Source organism: Dendronephthya gigantea, unplaced genomic scaffold, assembly GCF_004324835.1.
Source record: "Dendronephthya gigantea isolate DGI-Jeju-01 unplaced genomic scaffold, DenGig_1.0 000009F, whole genome shotgun sequence".
In the NCBI taxonomy this organism is placed as follows: domain Eukaryota; kingdom Metazoa; phylum Cnidaria; class Anthozoa; order Malacalcyonacea; family Nephtheidae; genus Dendronephthya; species Dendronephthya gigantea.
In genome coordinates this window covers 3,404,820-3,420,958 of record NW_021163019.1, presented here as the reverse complement: position 1 = coordinate 3,420,958, position 16,139 = coordinate 3,404,820, and the positions used below count along the sequence as shown (strand labels likewise).

At 35.9% G+C, this 16,139-nt stretch overlaps 6 protein-coding genes across 10 annotated transcripts in view; 2 read left to right on the top strand and 4 right to left on the bottom strand.

Annotated features, from left to right (window-relative positions):
* LOC114517441 overlaps nucleotides 1–2,790 on the bottom strand; it is a 34,194-nt gene extending 31,404 nt beyond the window's left edge. For both annotated transcript variants that reach the window (XM_028537172.1, XM_028537173.1), the window contains exons 1-3: nucleotides 2,702–2,790; nucleotides 234–353; nucleotides 25–172 (exon numbers count right to left, since the gene is read on the bottom strand). In XM_028537172.1, coding sequence (XP_028392973.1) covers nucleotides 25–27 — 3 coding nt within the window. In that variant the 5' untranslated portion in view covers nucleotides 28–172; nucleotides 234–353; nucleotides 2,702–2,790. The remainder of the gene's footprint in view (nucleotides 1–24; nucleotides 173–233; nucleotides 354–2,701) is intronic.
* On the top strand, nucleotides 1,080–3,590 carry LOC114517454 (beta-1,4-galactosyltransferase 1-like). Its single transcript, XM_028537192.1, has 8 exons — nucleotides 1,080–1,174; nucleotides 1,256–1,655; nucleotides 1,724–1,854; nucleotides 1,963–2,079; nucleotides 2,221–2,408; nucleotides 2,708–2,830; nucleotides 2,987–3,091; nucleotides 3,357–3,590. Exons 2-8 carry the CDS (start codon nucleotides 1,358–1,360, stop codon nucleotides 3,493–3,495), a joined length of 1,101 nt encoding a protein of 366 aa, XP_028392993.1. The 5' UTR covers nucleotides 1,080–1,174; nucleotides 1,256–1,357; the 3' UTR covers nucleotides 3,496–3,590.
* Nucleotides 3,591–3,615: 25 nt separating this feature from the next.
* LOC114517452 (centrosomal protein of 112 kDa-like) lies at nucleotides 3,616–7,663 on the bottom strand. 2 transcript variants are annotated; one of them, XM_028537187.1, is made up of 19 exons: nucleotides 7,407–7,663; nucleotides 6,983–7,039; nucleotides 6,767–6,899; nucleotides 6,659–6,672; nucleotides 6,551–6,571; nucleotides 6,319–6,412; nucleotides 6,166–6,227; nucleotides 5,966–6,026; nucleotides 5,801–5,837; nucleotides 5,660–5,712; nucleotides 5,492–5,536; nucleotides 5,303–5,357; nucleotides 5,044–5,147; nucleotides 4,899–4,970; nucleotides 4,721–4,810; nucleotides 4,585–4,626; nucleotides 4,325–4,459; nucleotides 4,075–4,110; nucleotides 3,616–3,950 (listed from the first exon to the last, which is right to left on the bottom strand). In XM_028537187.1, exons 1-19 carry the CDS (start codon nucleotides 7,571–7,573, stop codon nucleotides 3,750–3,752), a joined length of 1,479 nt encoding a protein of 492 aa, XP_028392988.1. In that variant the 5' UTR covers nucleotides 7,574–7,663; the 3' UTR covers nucleotides 3,616–3,749. The 2 variants fall into 2 exon arrangements, with proteins under 2 accessions (XP_028392988.1, XP_028392989.1); XM_028537188.1 differs by lacking the exon at nucleotides 6,983–7,039.
* Nucleotides 7,664–7,807: 144 nt separating this feature from the next.
* Nucleotides 7,808–9,895, bottom strand: LOC114517764 (galactosylgalactosylxylosylprotein 3-beta-glucuronosyltransferase 3-like). Of its 3 annotated transcripts, none has more exons than XM_028537582.1 (4): nucleotides 9,811–9,895; nucleotides 8,611–9,170; nucleotides 8,227–8,520; nucleotides 7,808–8,089 (listed from the first exon to the last, which is right to left on the bottom strand). In XM_028537582.1, exons 1-4 carry the CDS (start codon nucleotides 9,824–9,826, stop codon nucleotides 8,000–8,002), a joined length of 960 nt encoding a protein of 319 aa, XP_028393383.1. In that variant the 5' UTR covers nucleotides 9,827–9,895; the 3' UTR covers nucleotides 7,808–7,999. The 3 variants fall into 3 exon arrangements, with proteins under 3 accessions (XP_028393383.1, XP_028393381.1, XP_028393382.1); XM_028537580.1 differs by lacking the exon at nucleotides 9,811–9,895 and adding an exon at nucleotides 9,674–9,796; XM_028537581.1 differs by lacking the exon at nucleotides 9,811–9,895 and adding an exon at nucleotides 9,431–9,760.
* Nucleotides 9,896–10,378: 483 nt separating this feature from the next.
* Nucleotides 10,379–11,999, bottom strand: LOC114517763 (galactosylgalactosylxylosylprotein 3-beta-glucuronosyltransferase 3-like). The gene is made up of 4 exons (XM_028537579.1): nucleotides 11,772–11,999; nucleotides 11,054–11,634; nucleotides 10,618–10,908; nucleotides 10,379–10,502 (listed from the first exon to the last, which is right to left on the bottom strand). Exons 1-4 carry the CDS (start codon nucleotides 11,854–11,856, stop codon nucleotides 10,404–10,406), a joined length of 1,056 nt encoding a protein of 351 aa, XP_028393380.1. The 5' UTR covers nucleotides 11,857–11,999; the 3' UTR covers nucleotides 10,379–10,403.
* A 57-nt stretch (nucleotides 12,000–12,056) lies between these two features.
* On the top strand, nucleotides 12,057–16,126 carry LOC114517762 (TNF receptor-associated factor 3-like). Its single transcript, XM_028537578.1, has 8 exons — nucleotides 12,057–12,236; nucleotides 12,702–12,861; nucleotides 13,744–13,897; nucleotides 13,980–14,144; nucleotides 14,354–14,506; nucleotides 14,588–14,986; nucleotides 15,110–15,373; nucleotides 15,772–16,126. Exons 2-8 carry the CDS (start codon nucleotides 12,707–12,709, stop codon nucleotides 16,111–16,113), a joined length of 1,632 nt encoding a protein of 543 aa, XP_028393379.1. The 5' UTR covers nucleotides 12,057–12,236; nucleotides 12,702–12,706; the 3' UTR covers nucleotides 16,114–16,126.
* Nucleotides 16,127–16,139: the final 13 nt, after the last annotated feature.

Genomic DNA, 16,139 nt, shown 5'->3' with positions numbered 1-16,139 from the left:
AAACATTTAAAAAGTCATATATACCATAGTTAGGAACCAGGATTCCTCCCAATGAAACACCAAGTACTCAGGGTATCATAATCAAGATTTTCTCAGTCGCTATTTTTCATTTACGCCATCAGAAAACTTCGTGGTATCGCAGACATCAGCCAGCCAGCATTACTTGCAATGCCTAAAAAAAGTCTATTAAACATTTAAGGAAATGATAAAACAGCAGGTCCAGTTTTGGCTACCTGTTTTTGTTTAAATTTTCATCGTCAAGGTTAAAGAGTTTATTTTGATTTTTTTAGAACGGCAACTACAATGATGATGTTCATTCTTGAAGGAAGTGACGCCAGACTTTCACGATTTCCCTAAATAAGAAATGAAAAAGGTAGTTGTCTGAGACTTGACTGCAAACCTTTCCTGACTTTAAGCAAAACATCAGGTAGTGGTCAGAGAGAGGCGTGCGTCAAGCCAATCAGAGTGGCCAACCTGGGTAGTGTTAAGCCCAGGTTAAACCTCAAAGTTTTGTTTTGGCATGTAAAATTTTGAATACCCAAACCCTACGATTTTAATAATTCATATAAAGTAATAACTGAGTGAAATAACGCCTTACTAAATACAGTTCATAGCTTTCTCAACTATTTTACAAATTCGTTATCATTTATAGAAGGCCTAAATTGCATACAAAATTCTACATGTAATCATCAAAGAAAGCTTTAACAGAGTTTATCGGAAGTGGACGATATATGAACCTATACAGTAACCGCAACGCAAGAGGCGCCGTGGAAATATTGCCATAGCTAATGATAATTATCAGCACATAAAAATGAAGAGAATATGAAGATATATTATAAAACCCTATCTACACTCTTAAAAGAAACTGTCCACTTTCCTAGAGAGAAGTTGGCAAATACGTTAGGCAATAACGCTCAAATATCACTGAGTATATCCTACATTGTAATTTCTGCCACGTTTTAAATTTTTTTACTCGCCAACACACCCGAGTTTTAAATGAATGACACGTTACTATAGTTTCTACATAAAATACGAGTCATGAATAATGAGTAGGGCACACTTTATAGAACAATCTTATTTTCTTTTGACGTGGAAATTAAAGTAAGATTTCATGATTGAAGGCAAAACAACAAAAATTATTTAACGAATGCTTCTGTGTCTAACTTTGACTTATGTAAGTATGAACATGCGTTGTTAAACTAAGTAAAAAACAAAAAAGGCAACGTTATGTTTTAAACCATATATTTATCTATAGGGAGATATTATAGCAGATGTTCACGTGATATAACCAAAGAGGTGTTATAAAGCAAAGGTAAAGAAAAACACAGAACCCAAAAGGACAACACATTAACACGGCATGAGATATTATTTGATACTTATACCGCCAACGTTGATATCATTATGGACAATATTTCAAGTGTTGAGCGGTGCTTTAACCCGGCCTCGATACGTCCACAAGTTTTTTCTGATCGTAAACCATTCAGCATTGTTTAAAGATTTGATATCAGAAAACTTTGAGAGAAGTAGATTACAAGACTCATTTTCAACAAAGAAAGAAAGCCTCTCAACGATAATTCCTAAGAAAGAAAATAGTACAGCATGGAAAAGTGCTGTGCAGACCGTCGTGAATTGCTCAAAAGATGGAAAAAATCTTGGTAAGGAATGATTTAAAATACGCCTGCTATTGTCAGTCAATTGATATATTTTCTCACTCTGGATGCAGTTGGTGAGTTGCGGATTGATCAAAGTATCGTAAAGAGAATGGAAGATCTGGAAAAATTATTTTCCGTTCAATATGGAGGATGGGTCAACAATGGAGGGGAATGGAAACCTGAAAACTGCAGAGCTAAGAAAGTAAGAATATACATGTATCTGATCTAAAGTGATCTACTGGACAGCGTGATCATGTCGTTCTTGCTAAACCATGGACGACTATACGAAGCATTCTATTCTTTATTTTAGGTAGCAATTATTCTTCCGTATCGTAACCGTTATGAACAACTGAAGATATTCCTTCGTCATCTTCATCCAATATTAAAAAGACAACTACTGGATTACAGAATATTCATCATTGAACAGGTACAACATACATTCATTGAATTGATTAAATGCCCTTGATTGCTGTCGATTATTGACGCTGTGTCATGCACGAGTCATTATCATGAAATATTCCAAGAAGACAATCCTAACCAATACATTTTATCAACTTTCATTTCACAGAATGGAACTACGATATTTAACCGTGCTATTCTGTTTAACATCGGTTTCATGGAGGCCCAGAAGTTCAACAATTATCAGTGTTTCATATTTCATGATGTTGACTTACTACCGGAAGATGACCGCAATATGTACAACTGCGTAACGTCGCCACGTCACATGTGCCCAGCGGTGGACAAGTTCTTTTATAAGTACTTTGTGTATTGATATTGAGCTCTTAGTCAATTTTCACCTCCCGAAGCCGAGTTTGATCAAGTTTTTGGCTCATTACAGGCGAGCCGAGTTTGTCTAGTTTACCCAGTCATCTATATTTGTTCTCATGCACTTATAGACCAAGAAGAGGCTAAGATTTGAGCCAAACATTAAGACCACAACGAAGAATAACTTAATGCTCGTATACTTGCATGAGCTATAGATTAATTAAAATACTCGCGTATGTTCACGAATTTCATGTAGAAAATGTATTCAACGTCATGTTTCTTACCTTCAGGTTGCCATACCATGACATCTTCGGTGGAGTTGAGGCGATATGGAAGCAACATTTTGAGAAAGTGAATGGTTTCTCCAACAAATATTGGGGATGGGGAGGTGAAGATGACGATCTTTATCACAGGTCATTACTACCTACAAACATAACAATATACAGAATTATGAAGTGACTTATACTTTCATCTTACCCTATGCTGACTGACTCTCTGCAGCTGACATATACTTGTCTTTAAACTTAAAGACTGCGTGATTCACTGAATGATGGAATTCTCTCTCGCAGATGCACGGCGAAAGGTCTAAAGCTTACAAGACCAAGTATGAAAATTGGTCGCTACAAGATGCTTAAGAAATATCATTATGTTGACAGCAGAAAGAACCAGGGAAGGTTAGTGGCAAATGTGAAAACTGTGAGTTCTCTGAGACCTTTCACACTGTTACATGATTCACAATATTATAACAAGAGCTGCAGGATAAATACAGTTACCTTCTTCTCTTTCTTCTCCGAGAAACAGCAGCGCTGTATGTCAGATCTCTCCACTTTTCTGTCGACAAACGCCTAGAAATATTGCTAAATAAACTGGTTATTAGTCATAATGACTTAACATTACCTTTAAGAAAAATATTTAATAATTTCCACGTCAAATTCGCAGGACACGGCAATTGCTGAATAACGCTGTATCAAGAATGAAATACGATGGCCTAAACACTTTGAAATACAACTTACTCCAAACAGAAAGCTTACCCTTGTACACTCATATCAGAGTTGCTGTCAATCATAAGGAGGTTTAGCTGATAGGAAAATGAATTTAAACAATAGCACAAGATGAAACTTCATTAAGAGAACGCAATATATAAGACGTAATTTGTACTTCCTTTATTTTATTTTTAATGAAAACGATAAACCTTCAATAAATAAATACTATGTACAGTTCACACCTATAAAAAATAAAAAAATCTCCAAATTTACAGTACTTGAAAGAACTGTAAGAAATTCTGGCACACAAACACATAATTCGCTGATGGATACAGGTACCTTGCTTATTTCATGCTAAACTTGAATTCGGTCTGTATTGTCGAAGCTCAGAGAGTGTTAAAAATAGATTACCATCTTCAAAAACCTCAGGTTTCAACACAGGTGCACTTCTGGGTCTTTTTCCGGAACCCTGTGATCCTTTCATAGGAATTGTCTTCTGTTCTGCTGTTACCAGACTAACATCTGCTTTTGCACGAGCCAGTATAATCGTCTGCAACAAAAAACATTATTTCATTAAGTTCATGTTTACCCTCATCTTAACCACCAAATCTCTGTGCTTCCCAATCAAATGTGCTGAGTTTAGAAAAAATTATATAGTAAATATTGTCGTATACCTTCATTGTTGTCTTGGTATTGCTTGATTTTCTTTCCTGCAATAAGATACAATAAAGCATTTCAACTGCTAATAGCGAGATTACTGTGTGTATTTTGCCAATTCTGATATGCACTGATCATACAGTCAATCATTTGGAACATTTAATATCACAGAACTGCTTTGTATAAGAAAGTCCTTGTGAGCAAAAGTCATTCTGAAACCAAGGTCTTTACTGGAGGAGCCTGCCCGCATGTTCACATCAAACCTACCTTGGGAGAGTCGTCAATCGTATTCTGAACATCCAAAAGTTCAGCGCATTTTCTCATATAGTTTCGACGAATATCTGTGTTGTTTAGCATAAGACCCTGAATTTTCATGGAATAACGCTCCTCAACCTCAGCAACCTGTACATAAAATAAACCAGAAGACATCCATAAAAGAGATTAAAGGTGGTCGTGAGTGTATCAATGTATCACTTTCATTCCGAGAACATATACCAAACTATACCAATCACAATGTAGCTACGTACCTTTTCTGCAAAGCGAAGTTCATAGCCATGAAGCTGTACTTTCTAAAATGTATTACATTTGACATTATTACATACAGTATAAAGGTGTCTCTTCATAAAATGACGTGTTGCTATCAGAAAAAATGAACATAACTACCGCATCAGCCAACTCGTTCTTTGTCTTTCTTAATTTATTTTTAGTTTCATTGTGGACATCCTGAAGATCCGTTAATTCTTCCTTGAGTCTCTAGGGAAAGGAAGTCAATTCATTGCTAGGATATGACAGATTATAAAATATACGAGGAAAAATTAAACTGAATTCCAATCGGGCAAACCTCGGCTTCTAGGGCAGCAATTCTAAAATTCTCAGCATCAGCAGCGAAAGCGTCAAATTCTTCACGAAGATTCTGGATTCAAACAAAAACTCCCGTTCAGTTTTTGGCGGTAGTTAAAGATTTTGAAATTTCGTTTGCAACTTACATTCATCTCTCGTGAATGTCTCTCTCTCACGTTTTCTAATTCTCGAAGTTGTTTCTCTTTTATGTCATTTATCATCGCAATTCGTTCACTTTTTAATTTTAACCCTAAAAATTTGTTTACCACAAAAAAGTTTGAATTGAAAGAACACTTTGAGACTGGTAGAAATGTATAAAATATAAAACCCAACAAAATAAATTGAAGTGAAGCTAGGCACAGGTGATAAGGCTAGAACTAACTTTTCAACATGCTACAAACGTACGCTGTTCCTTCAACAATTGTTCAGCTTTAATTTGATGTTCAACGTTAAGTTTTTCCTAATAAATATTGAAGAGGAAAAAAGGTAATGAATTAAACAATTGTATAGAAAGTTTTCTTAATACTACAAAACGAATATATTACGCTGTGAAATCATATAAAAATTGATCTATTATGATAATTGTGATCCTACCTTTCGATCCAACCATTGTTTTTCTAATTCCACAGTCACATCTTCCTGCAACCACAATTATCACTTGTGAGAGGTTTGAATTAATTGCTTAAAGGTCAAAAAACATTAGGAGATATTATAAGGCAGACTGTGAAAATAGGATTCAATTTTTATGCATAGAAACATTACCGTGCAAGATTGCAGAGTTCCTCGAACTGCATCAATTTCTCTTTGCATTTGAGCTACAAAATATTGCAAAAAGTGAAGAAAACTACCAGGAACTTGTTCGTATTTTAACATCACAAATCAAAACAAAAAAATCATAGTTACTTGCAGCTATGTTAGCCTCTTCTTTCTCATCATTAATCTATACAAATCAACCAATGTTAGACCACATTTACGTAATATTCCAGTATTTATTAATTAGATAACATTGGTACTTAAGTATTTGCATCAGCAGTGAATTTAATTTCTCTGCATTTCAACTCATAGTACCTTTGCCTCATACATTGCCTTCAAGTTTTCTAATTCTAGCTCATGATCTTCTTCAATTGTCCTAAAATATCCAACAATTTTATTCAAAAACTCTGACTGCATGGCTATAATACCATTTCGATAATATATTATGAAAATGAAAATGCACTTTGACTTAAATGTCAGTGAGAAAATATATATGAGCCATATTTCTAACGTACTTTATATGGTCTCTGTGCTCTTGTATCATAACTTCAACATCAATCTTAGTATTCTCAACAAACTACAAAAGTATACATATATAATCATATAGTTGATATAAACTTTATCAATCATGTAGGTAGACAAAAAAGAAAAGAAAAATCAATACATACTTGTTGAAATTGTGTTCTATTAGAGATTCTTTCTTCAGATATTGAAGCCTTTAAATCACTAATCTCTTGAATTAATTTCTTTATTTTCAAGTCTCTAAATTTAGATCAATCAGTTCATGATTAATAGCTACAGCTGCATTTCACAGATATATAGCTTTGACAGTGTATATTATGAAGAATATATTTAAGATCATTATCAACATGCATATATATTGTTTTTATATAGATGTACCTTTCATCTTGATTAAGAAGGCTAAAATTGAAATTAAAAAAAATTAGATCCATCAAATAATTGTATTTAATTTAACAATCATTATTGAAAAAACTTTATTATAGGTACCTTTTTTTGCTTTCCTGTTCAAATTAAAAAACAAAATAAAAATATTATATAACATATTCCAATTAATTAATTAAATACCAATAATAATAAGTTAATTGATACAGTAACCTTTGTTGCACCTTCCCAAAGCTCGTCCATATTTAGTGTTACATCAATGCCGCTATTTCGCTTGGCAATCGTATATCCAGGTTGAACTATTTTGAAATACATTCTCCTCATATCATCCTTCGAATTTTTTTTGCTACCAGACAACAAATATAACATTTATAAATTAGTATATGACTTATTTCAGCTGCAAATACCATTTGACAAACAAGGACTTACTGTCCTTTAGAACAGATTTCTTCAGAAAGCTTTTCAGCTATCCTCATGGGTGAAGACCTTAGTGAGAAAGACATAATTCTAGATCTGTTTTGACAGAATTAAGCCTTCCTTGTTGAAACTTACACAACTCTATATGTGTAGCGCCCCAATAGCTAGTTAGGGGACCTTCATATGACTATAGATATTTCTGTATCCAACTTTCAAGGTCAGTTATGATTCTTTAAGGCCAATATTTGGAAAGGTATTACTAAAATTAGACCACTAAATTATTGCGGTTGCATTTGTAAGTGATTTGTTTGGGACGGTTCACTATCTTCATGTCACCCTTCCAAACACATGTGCTTTATTTTAATTACATGTTTATTTACAAACATAATTGGGTTGCTAAATCATACTGTCAAAAATTTTGACGTTAAAAACTTACTTTGGACGTTTCTCTTTACTTTTTTTCAACTCAACAGAGGTCGTTTGGCAATTTTCATTTCGGACGTCCTTCAAACCTCGCTGAACATATTGAAAACTGTGTAAGCTTTCAGGAGTTTGACGGTAAGGTGGCGCAGTACCTTTTACAATCATGTTTCGTCCAAACATTTAAAATTTTCTTGTTAAAGAAAGGGTGAAAAGTTTGCTTGAAATCATTTATATTTGTTTCCATGGATGTGTGTTGTGCATAGTTTTGCACCAAGGATCAAAGGGTTTTACCCTAAGCCTGCAAGCGGGCTTCGGAGCGCGGTAATAACTATAGATATGGTAATGCCAGTGGTTAATACAACTATATGTTCAATTATATGTACGATTATAATCCATAATTAATAAAATCCTACGCTTTTTATTACAAATAAGTTGGTTAAGTTATGTGAGACAAGCAGACAGTTCCTCCTATTAAAAATATAGTTCAAAATGTAAACAAAACGTTAAACGTTTGTTCACATCAGACCTGGACATCCTCTCTTAATACCTTTCATTATTTTCATATATACATATATCATATTCTATATTCTGGATGCTTAATTAATGTTAGCACTCTAAATCAGGGAAAGTTTTTTCACCCAACATTTTTTCACGATGCAAGTCTACATTTGACGTCCTCGTGTGCCAAACAAGAACCTTTGACAAGAAGAAACGATGATTAGATTAACAATGATTCCAGGTAAATTATGCCCTTAATCAAGTATTTTCTTCAAAGGCAGAAAGCTACGTTTGACACCTGTAGCTCCAATACGGCATCCTAGCTTACGGCTTACCTGATTACAAAGATCACCTAGAGTCTCCACTTTATCTCTGGATGTTATCATTTCGAGAAAATCTGACTCCCCTTGCCCTATTTTAGGGCTCCAGGGATTGAAGATTAGTCGTGGATTATTAGCGACTAACTTGGCATTGACTGCAAAACCAGCCATATCTACAGGAACTGCTCTGCTGGGTTTATATGCCACGCGAAAGTTGACGACTTTGTTATTCTTGCAAATTGGACCTTCCCAGCGCAAGCCACCCACAAGTCCAACAGGCCAAATTGACACTGATTTGGTATGACGCATCTAAGAGATTTGCAGTTGAACGTGTTTAGTTTCAAAGGGGGAAACAGTAAACACTGTGAGTAAAACTCATGTAAGTAATTTATATAATACCCTATCAAATATCTCCACATCATAGGTATTATCATCGTCAGCAAAATACACAACACCTTCCATTCTTCCTGGATCAAAATTTCTTCGCACCCATTCTAAACCTTTGTTTCTTTGCTCCATACCACGGGGAACCTTCCACCTTGGACCTTCAGATTTCTTTCTCAAATGCACAGACGTTCGCACTGCTAAATGTGTATACGTCACTCCACAGCGCTTAAGAAGGCGCGAAACTAAATCCGTTTTGTGTTCCGAGTCTTCGACAACAATCCAATGAAAGTTCCACACATGTTGAAGAGTTTGACACAATCTCGTAAGATCCGCTTTTTGCGTTAGTCTTGCATATGTCGGAGTTATACAATATATCGTAGTCACGTTTTTACCCAATTCTTTTCGCGCATAACGCGAAAGTAGTCGATCAACAGCGACTTCACTTTTTTTTATTCGTATAATAGTTTGATAAAGTTTTGCTAATTTATCGTGGAACTCTGAGCTGTCTCTTCTTTGCTTGTTTGCGACGTTTAAAAGTTCATCACGCGAGAAACGTCTTCCACAAAATGAATCTAAAATAGTAGAGTTTTTATCAGCACACAGTTAAAACAACCAGCAAAATATTGGATAATAAATAAAACTAATCGACTTTATTGACCGCTATGGATTAGTGCTTCTTTGTCTCTTGGCTTCGCGTGTTTTTTTCGTTTTATTTTTAAATTATATTATACTACAAAACAGGGCAGAAAAGAGCATGCTGGATGAAAAAGCGTTAAATATCTAAGGGGTTTTTCTCAGCTTTATGATGAATAAAGCGACGTATGTAACTTACCTGATGAAAAAAACCAAAAAGAAACATGGAGAAGAAGTAACAATAAAATACCAACTCTAATAGATCTATTATACATTAGAAATTATGAATCAGGGAATAAATGATAAACCATAAACCAATCTTTTACTGATTGATAATTTTATCTAATGGATATCTTTGTTTGCATTTTAACCAGTTGTTAACCGGAGGTTATACACTCCACGTGTTTTTTCAACTGTTTGCAATAAAACAACCGGGAATTACCTGTAACTTTGAGAAAGCGTTGAACCAGATTGTCTGATACCTGAACCGCATTTTCAATAGCAAAAAGTCTGGCAAGCACCTTCAGATTAAAGTGAGACAACATTTAAGTTGGGGTAATTAACTTCTAGGACACTTGCCTGGTGAAAAAGGCATCTAAACGTTGACATGTACCCTGATAATAAAAATAAAACACAGATCATTCATTAAATTTTTAAGTTCTAGAGTAAATAAAAAATTTAAATAGCTTGCACCAGGAAATCTTCTCCACGTGAAATTCAACAACTGTGCCGTTCCTGTAATCGGTTCCTTCCAGCGTAAACCAACCACACCGAATTGACATCATGAGAGCTAGGGCGTCATTGATAACGAGAAAACGCATTCAAGGCCGGAAATTTTTATAGATCCTCATTGACCGACCGCGTTTACTTTCACTTCTCTTCTTTATGTCATTATAACAAACGATATACATAGCTAATTAACGCACATTCTAAAACTAACAAGTTATGGATGAGTATAAAATGAATAAAGTGAATTATTAGAATGAATTTTTTATTCATAGCGCAAAACTGGGTGTGTTGGTCTCCCTGGGACTGTTAGCATTTAGCTCAATTCCCCAAACCAAACTTTCACGAGATTATACAAATGTTATATATTCAAATCTATGCTACAATTGTACCTGATGTTTATTACAAATATTTAAAAAAACAAGTGATTTTGCTCACAGCAGTTCTCACACTTCAATCGAAGGGTCTGACTCTTTGCCAAGTTGCTGAAGACGTATTTCTTGTTTCATTTTGGGATCAGCAGTCTGAGTGTGCCAAACCAGGATCTGAAAGGAATAAAATTGATTTTCTGGGTACAAAAGAATAAAAAATGCATCCTGGAACGATCTGTAAGTGCTGTGAAATCATGAATGATTTATAGAACAGAAGAATATTACAAACCTTTTTACAATTATCTGCCAAAGGTTCAAGCTCATTTCTTGTCACTAATAATTTCAACAATGATGATTCTAAGTGGCCTCTTGGTGCATCAACATCAATGATGGCAGAAGGATTGTCCAATATCAACTTGATGTTAATTGCAAAACCTGCCATATCAATAGGGAAAGGTCTTGTTAAATCCCAAGCTGTCCAAAATTTGATCACTTTTCCACCCTCACACACTGGTCCTTCCCATTTTAACCCGCCAACCAGCCCAACTGGCCATATTGAAACTTTCTTTGTCCATCTCATCTGAAAACATCCAAAAAACAGGTGTCTGTCAAACATTGCAGCCAGCTAGAACATGCAAGGTGTTTTAAGCAAGGGTGAGAATACTGTAGGTGGGAATGGGGATGAGAATATTGTAGGTGGTTAGAGAGTAATGGATATACCTCACCTGTTCAAAAAGTTCTAAATCATATGTGTTATCATCATCAATGAAATATACAACTCCATTTGCAGAATGTCTTTCAATACTCCTCCTGAGCCAAAAGAGACCAGCATTCCTTTGTTCAACCCCCCGGGCTTTCATCCACCTTTTTTCATTCTCACCTCTCTGCAATTCTAGTTTTGTCCTCACAGCTAAATGGGTGTATTTTACTCCACATCTTTTTAAAAATCTTTCAACTAAACTCCTTTTTGTTTCAGCATCCTCCACAATTATCCAGTGGAAGTTTGAAACATGTTTAAAAGTTTGACAAAGTCTTGTCAGATCCGCCTTTTGTGTGAGACGTTCATAGGTTGGAGTAATTGCATAAATATATGGTAAATGTTCATTGGATTCATTTTTCAATGAATTTTTCTTCTTAAGTTGCATTTTCATATCATTTTTTAAATTTTCTATTTCTGTTAAAAGTTGGTTTTGCCTTCTTTCTCGTTCAATCAAAGACTGTAGATGTTGCTCGATATTCAATGATTTTTTGTTGTAATCATTTCGAGATTGCTCCATCAATGTACTATTCAATGATGAGTAACAACCTGTAATAAATATTGAAATTTAGCATTGAACATCTATAATTCTACAATCTCTAATCAAACTCAAATCTATAATTCACAACATATACACACACAGACAGACATTGAATCTCACTATGTCTAAGTGTTTTTCAAAATACCTGTGATATAGTTAAACAACAGCCATATCAAGGTCACGAAAACAATTGCCAGGGGAATATAGATAGGATATTTTAGGCGAATCATCAAAGTTAGTTGAAATTGCTTCTCAGCTACGAAATTAATGCAATGGAATCCAATATAGTATACTGTCTTCGCTTAAAATATTTCAAATCCATAACGACCAATGGTTCTGGGATCTTCCTCGGATCGTTCCTCGAATCATCGCAAGTGCGAGCAGCCGGAGCAGGAGACCTGGGGCTGGGTACAATTGGGGAACCAATCAGCGAGGAGGAGATTTTAAAAGTTACAACTTGCAACTTTAAAACATGGCGAATATCTTTGTTCAGTAAAGCAGTTGAGAATCCGGACTTTGTTCAACTGGTCTTGATCATAATCGCAATTCGTAAACCCACAGTGGTAAACCTAACGTGGAATATAACATCAACACGTGGTATTATCTGGTGGTAGGTCAAACTGTTCTATAATATAGTTAATATCTTTTATTATTGTTCGAATGAATATACACGTAGAATTGCCTGGTAATATCATATAGAACATCCCATAAAATACACGCGAACCTATGGTAGATTGTGGTGAAAATTTGGGACCGTTGAGATCACATCACAGGGTAAAATCTCTGATGAAATACAGTTACGAGGGCTTAGGCTCATGCGAGACGAATTAACAATGCGAAACCAGTAGATTATACACTGAAAACACGGACTTTTATAGTGTTATTTTACACCCATACGGTCATACCACTGAATTTTCACAATGCTGTACAGTGTATTCCTATATACAGTTTATATTCTGAGGGCTAGCCATTTCCCTTCTATTTCAAATATTTTATCACATGACCTAATTAGCATGAATTTCTGAATTGGGGACATCCCCTAAAAATTAAATTGCGAAGGGAATTTTACATTTAGTGATTATGGCTGAAAAACCTGGTGGACATAAAATTGAATTCGTACAGAAACTGGATGATAGATTGAAGTGTCAAATGTGTAAGCTGGTGTTGCGAGTTCCATTTCAAACTTCATGTGGACATCGTTATTGCGAGAGTTGCATCAAGGATGTCATTGACAGGTAGCTAAAACATTACTCCATTACTGCCTATGATCACTGCTGACCACTACCGTATTCACTGTACCTTTAATATGAAATATGTGAGAAATTTATACACACAAAATGTATAGGGTTGTTCAACGCAGTAAATGCTTTGTGCACTGGGTATCGTAGATCCGACGTACAAGACACACAGTCGTGACACAGAATGTAGACTACACTTCGTTCATGCAGGGTTCATGTTATGCCAAATAGCGAGTGCCCCAATAGAGTTTAGATATAAGCAATTTATATCACCAAATAATGCGCAAAACGACTGTTAACAGTTAAAGAAATCTTATGATATTTTTTACGTATTCAATCAAATAAACTCTACCATTCGCGTGTTGGAATCAGTCAGAAGAACATGTCTCGGTATCGCTCTGATATTTTATCTCAAGTGTCAGGTATATCCGTTGGTAATGAATTATTAAAGCAAGCGATGAATTGGCGAGTTTCTTGAAGAGAAATGCTTGGTTTTTTACGATAATTGCAATCGAGCTGCCTTAGGATTTAGACGATTAGAACAAAACGAAAGTTCATGTTGAAAATAAAAGTGATATTTGAAAAAATTCAATGTTTTAATTTATTTCCGGACGGGTGTATTTATTTACATTCCAAGCAAGTCTAGCGAAACACATACGTAGTGATCTATTAGAGATAAATCAACATAGCCAGAAAATTACTCCAAATAAGACAATAAAAACCTACAATTAATAGGTGTCCACCTTTTATCTATTTCGATTCCCCAACTGCTTATATTGACACACACGTTTAAAATGATAGTTCGTTAGGGGAATCTAACTAACAGATTAGGGGAATTACCCAACGAGCCAAACAAAAACATTATTTCGTTTTCTTCAGAGGGGACAAAAAGTGTCCTGAGGATCATGAAGTACTTTCTCATGAGCAAATATTTCGAGACCAGTTTTGTAATCGTGAAATCTTGGACTTAGAATGTTACTGTACAAATAAAGAATTTGGGTGTGATTGGCAAGGCCCGTTAAAGTCAATAGAGGTATAGTGATGTCGACGTGATCTCTGGGAGAATTTAAGACGTTATGTATAAATTAAAATTTTTGTGAACTCTTTTTATTTAGGAGCATTATAACGATTGTCTGTTTCTCGAAGTAACGTGTCCCAATGAAGGGTGTGGCGTGAAAATGCTGAGGCAAATGCTTGAGAAACATAAGAAAGAAGAGTGCAAATTTAAGAAGGCTGCGTGTTTATACTGTGGTATAGAACTGCCAGAGCCAATGATAAAGGTTTGTTGAATTCGTTGTGTTCATGTGATCAACAAGGTGACCAGATCGTGGTCATGTAGTGTGAGAAAGCATTTACCAGTCCACGATGGACAGTTTTGGTCAGTTTACCATCTTTCCAACCTTGGTATAATTCGTTCAGGGCATAGCTTTATTCACGAGTAAATCGAACGATCGTATTATCCACTGTAACGTCACCTTCTTCCTTATAGGAACACTTCAACACTGAATGCACTAAATATCCACTTGACTGTCAAAAAGGATGTGGAAAAAAAGTCGCTCGTAGCGAAATGGAGCAGCACTTGGCAAAATATTGTGCTAGATCTGAAGCCACTTGCCCTATGGTGGGCCAATGTAATTTTACGGTAGGAAGAAAAGCTTTTATGAAGAGTATTTGTACTGCCAAATTTAGCTGCGTATTACATACAGTTTGTTTCATTTTTAAGGGCTCAAGAGATGAACTGAGGAAGCATTTCTCTGGAAAACAAGTCGAACACGCAGAAATGGTGATTGCTAAAATGACAACATTGAACACCAACATTGAACGAGTGGAAGGAATTGCAATGACTACCAAAGAACAGCAAGAAAATAACAACGACCAGATCGGAAATCATCGTGACGAACTCGCCAGAATACGTGACGACCTGGCTGCCTTGCGTGCTGCTGTTGAACAGCGAAACCGTTCTCACGAAGAACCAGAGATCGCGCAGCCAATACCAAAGCGGGAACCTCAGGGCGCGGAAAAACCAAGTGAAATGGACGAGATTAAAGCACGTCTAACTAAATTGGAAGAGCAAGTGAAACAACTTATAATGAGAGATCGAAAAGCACTTGGTCGTGGTCAGGTAAGAATTGTTGGTCACAAAACCTTGAGAAACCATCGTTGAACTTGGAATAAGGGTTCAGCTTAATGTCTGGAATGACTGCAGAGAGAGGTTGCCTTTAATACTGAAGTTGCTTTTTTCTAGATCGGCGGCCAAATAAGCGATAGTGCTAACGAAGCAGTTCCTGACCTCGAGAGAAGAGTCGCTGCCCTTGAGCATATAAATACGCTTAGCGATGTCCAAATGGCTGACCATGATGTAAAGATCGCGATGTTGGAAACCACTTCATATGATGGAGAATTCTACTGGAAAATTGATGATATCACACGGCGAATGCAGGATGCTGTTGCTGGGAAATGTCTGTCACTTTACAGTCCACAGTTTTATGTTAAACGTTATGGATACAAGGTATTTATGGTTATGAACACACACTAGACACTTCTATGATCCTGATACCTTTTTATTACAGACACCTCTCTAATCCAGACATCTCTTTATTACAAACACCTCTCTAATCCAGACATCTCTTTATTACAAACACCTCTCTCACTCACACAGCTCTCTAACGCACACAGCTCTCTAACCCACACAGCTCTCTAACCCACACAGCTCTCTAACCCACACAGCTCTCTAACGCACACAGCTCTCTAACGCACACAGCTCTCTAACTCACACAGCTCTCTAACCCACACAGCTCTCTAATCCACACAGCTCTCTAATCCAGACATCTCCCTGTTACAAAACCTCTCTAATCAAGACATCTTTCTAATCCAAACAACTCTAATTATTATAAAAAAATGTTTAAGGTGTGTGCACGAGTGTATTTGAATGGAGATGGTATGGGGAAAGGAACGCATCTATCCTTGTTCTTTGTTGTAATGCGTGGAGGCTATGATAGCTTACTACCATGGCCGTTTCAGCAGAAAGTGACATTCAAGTTAATTGATCAAACTGGCGATCAGCATATTGTTGATAGCTTTCGACCTGATCCAAACAGCTCCAGCTTCCAAAAACCTACAAGCAACATGAACATCGCAAGTGGCTGCCCTTTATTTGTACCAAAATCAGTTCTACAAAGCCGTGGCTACATCAAAGATGAGACAATTTTCTTTAAGATAACAGTCGATACCTCAGGATTAACAATATAGTGATTACGTTTACCGGTAATATAAAA

What these genes read in the sequence shown, in the direction of transcription:
- LOC114517454 (XM_028537192.1), top strand. Translation starts at nt 1,358, where the DNA reads ATGAGATATTATTTGATACTTATACCGCCAACGTTGATATCATTATGG. An exon ending in GAATATTCATCATTGAACAG is followed by an intron (nt 2,080 to 2,220) that starts GTACAACATACA and finishes TTCATTTCACAG; the next exon opens with AATGGAACTACGATATTTAA. An exon ending in GTGGACAAGTTCTTTTATAA is followed by an intron (nt 2,409 to 2,707) that starts GTACTTTGTGTA and finishes TCTTACCTTCAG; the next exon opens with GTTGCCATACCATGACATCT.
- LOC114517452 (XM_028537187.1), bottom strand. Translation starts at nt 7,573, where the DNA reads ATGTTTGGACGAAACATGATTGTAAAAGGTACTGCGCCACCTTACCGT. An exon ending in GAAATCTGTTCTAAAGGACA is followed by an intron (nt 6,900 to 6,982) that starts GTAAGTCCTTGT and finishes GTTGTCTGGTAG; the next exon opens with CAAAAAAAATTCGAAGGATG. An exon ending in AGAACGAGTTGGCTGATGCG is followed by an intron (nt 4,627 to 4,720) that starts GTAGTTATGTTC and finishes AATACATTTTAG; the next exon opens with AAAGTACAGCTTCATGGCTA.
- LOC114517764 (XM_028537580.1), bottom strand. Translation starts at nt 9,776, where the DNA reads ATGTTGTCTCACTTTAATCTGAAGGTGCTTGCCAGACTTTTTGCTATT. An exon ending in ACGCTTTCTCAAAGTTACAG is followed by an intron (nt 9,171 to 9,673) that starts GTAATTCCCGGT and finishes CTACTATTTTAG; the next exon opens with ATTCATTTTGTGGAAGACGT. An exon ending in ATGTGGAGATATTTGATAGG is followed by an intron (nt 8,521 to 8,610) that starts GTATTATATAAA and finishes CAAATCTCTTAG; the next exon opens with ATGCGTCATACCAAATCAGT.
- LOC114517763 (XM_028537579.1), bottom strand. Translation starts at nt 11,856, where the DNA reads ATGATTCGCCTAAAATATCCTATCTATATTCCCCTGGCAATTGTTTTC. An exon ending in GTTGTTTAACTATATCACAG is followed by an intron (nt 11,635 to 11,771) that starts GTATTTTGAAAA and finishes TATTTATTACAG; the next exon opens with GTTGTTACTCATCATTGAAT. An exon ending in TGGCAGATAATTGTAAAAAG is followed by an intron (nt 10,503 to 10,617) that starts GTTTGTAATATT and finishes TATTCCTTTCAG; the next exon opens with ATCCTGGTTTGGCACACTCA.
- LOC114517762 (XM_028537578.1), top strand. Translation starts at nt 12,707, where the DNA reads ATGGCTGAAAAACCTGGTGGACATAAAATTGAATTCGTACAGAAACTG. An exon ending in ATCAAGGATGTCATTGACAG is followed by an intron (nt 12,862 to 13,743) that starts GTAGCTAAAACA and finishes CGTTTTCTTCAG; the next exon opens with AGGGGACAAAAAGTGTCCTG. An exon ending in AAGCACTTGGTCGTGGTCAG is followed by an intron (nt 14,987 to 15,109) that starts GTAAGAATTGTT and finishes GCTTTTTTCTAG; the next exon opens with ATCGGCGGCCAAATAAGCGA.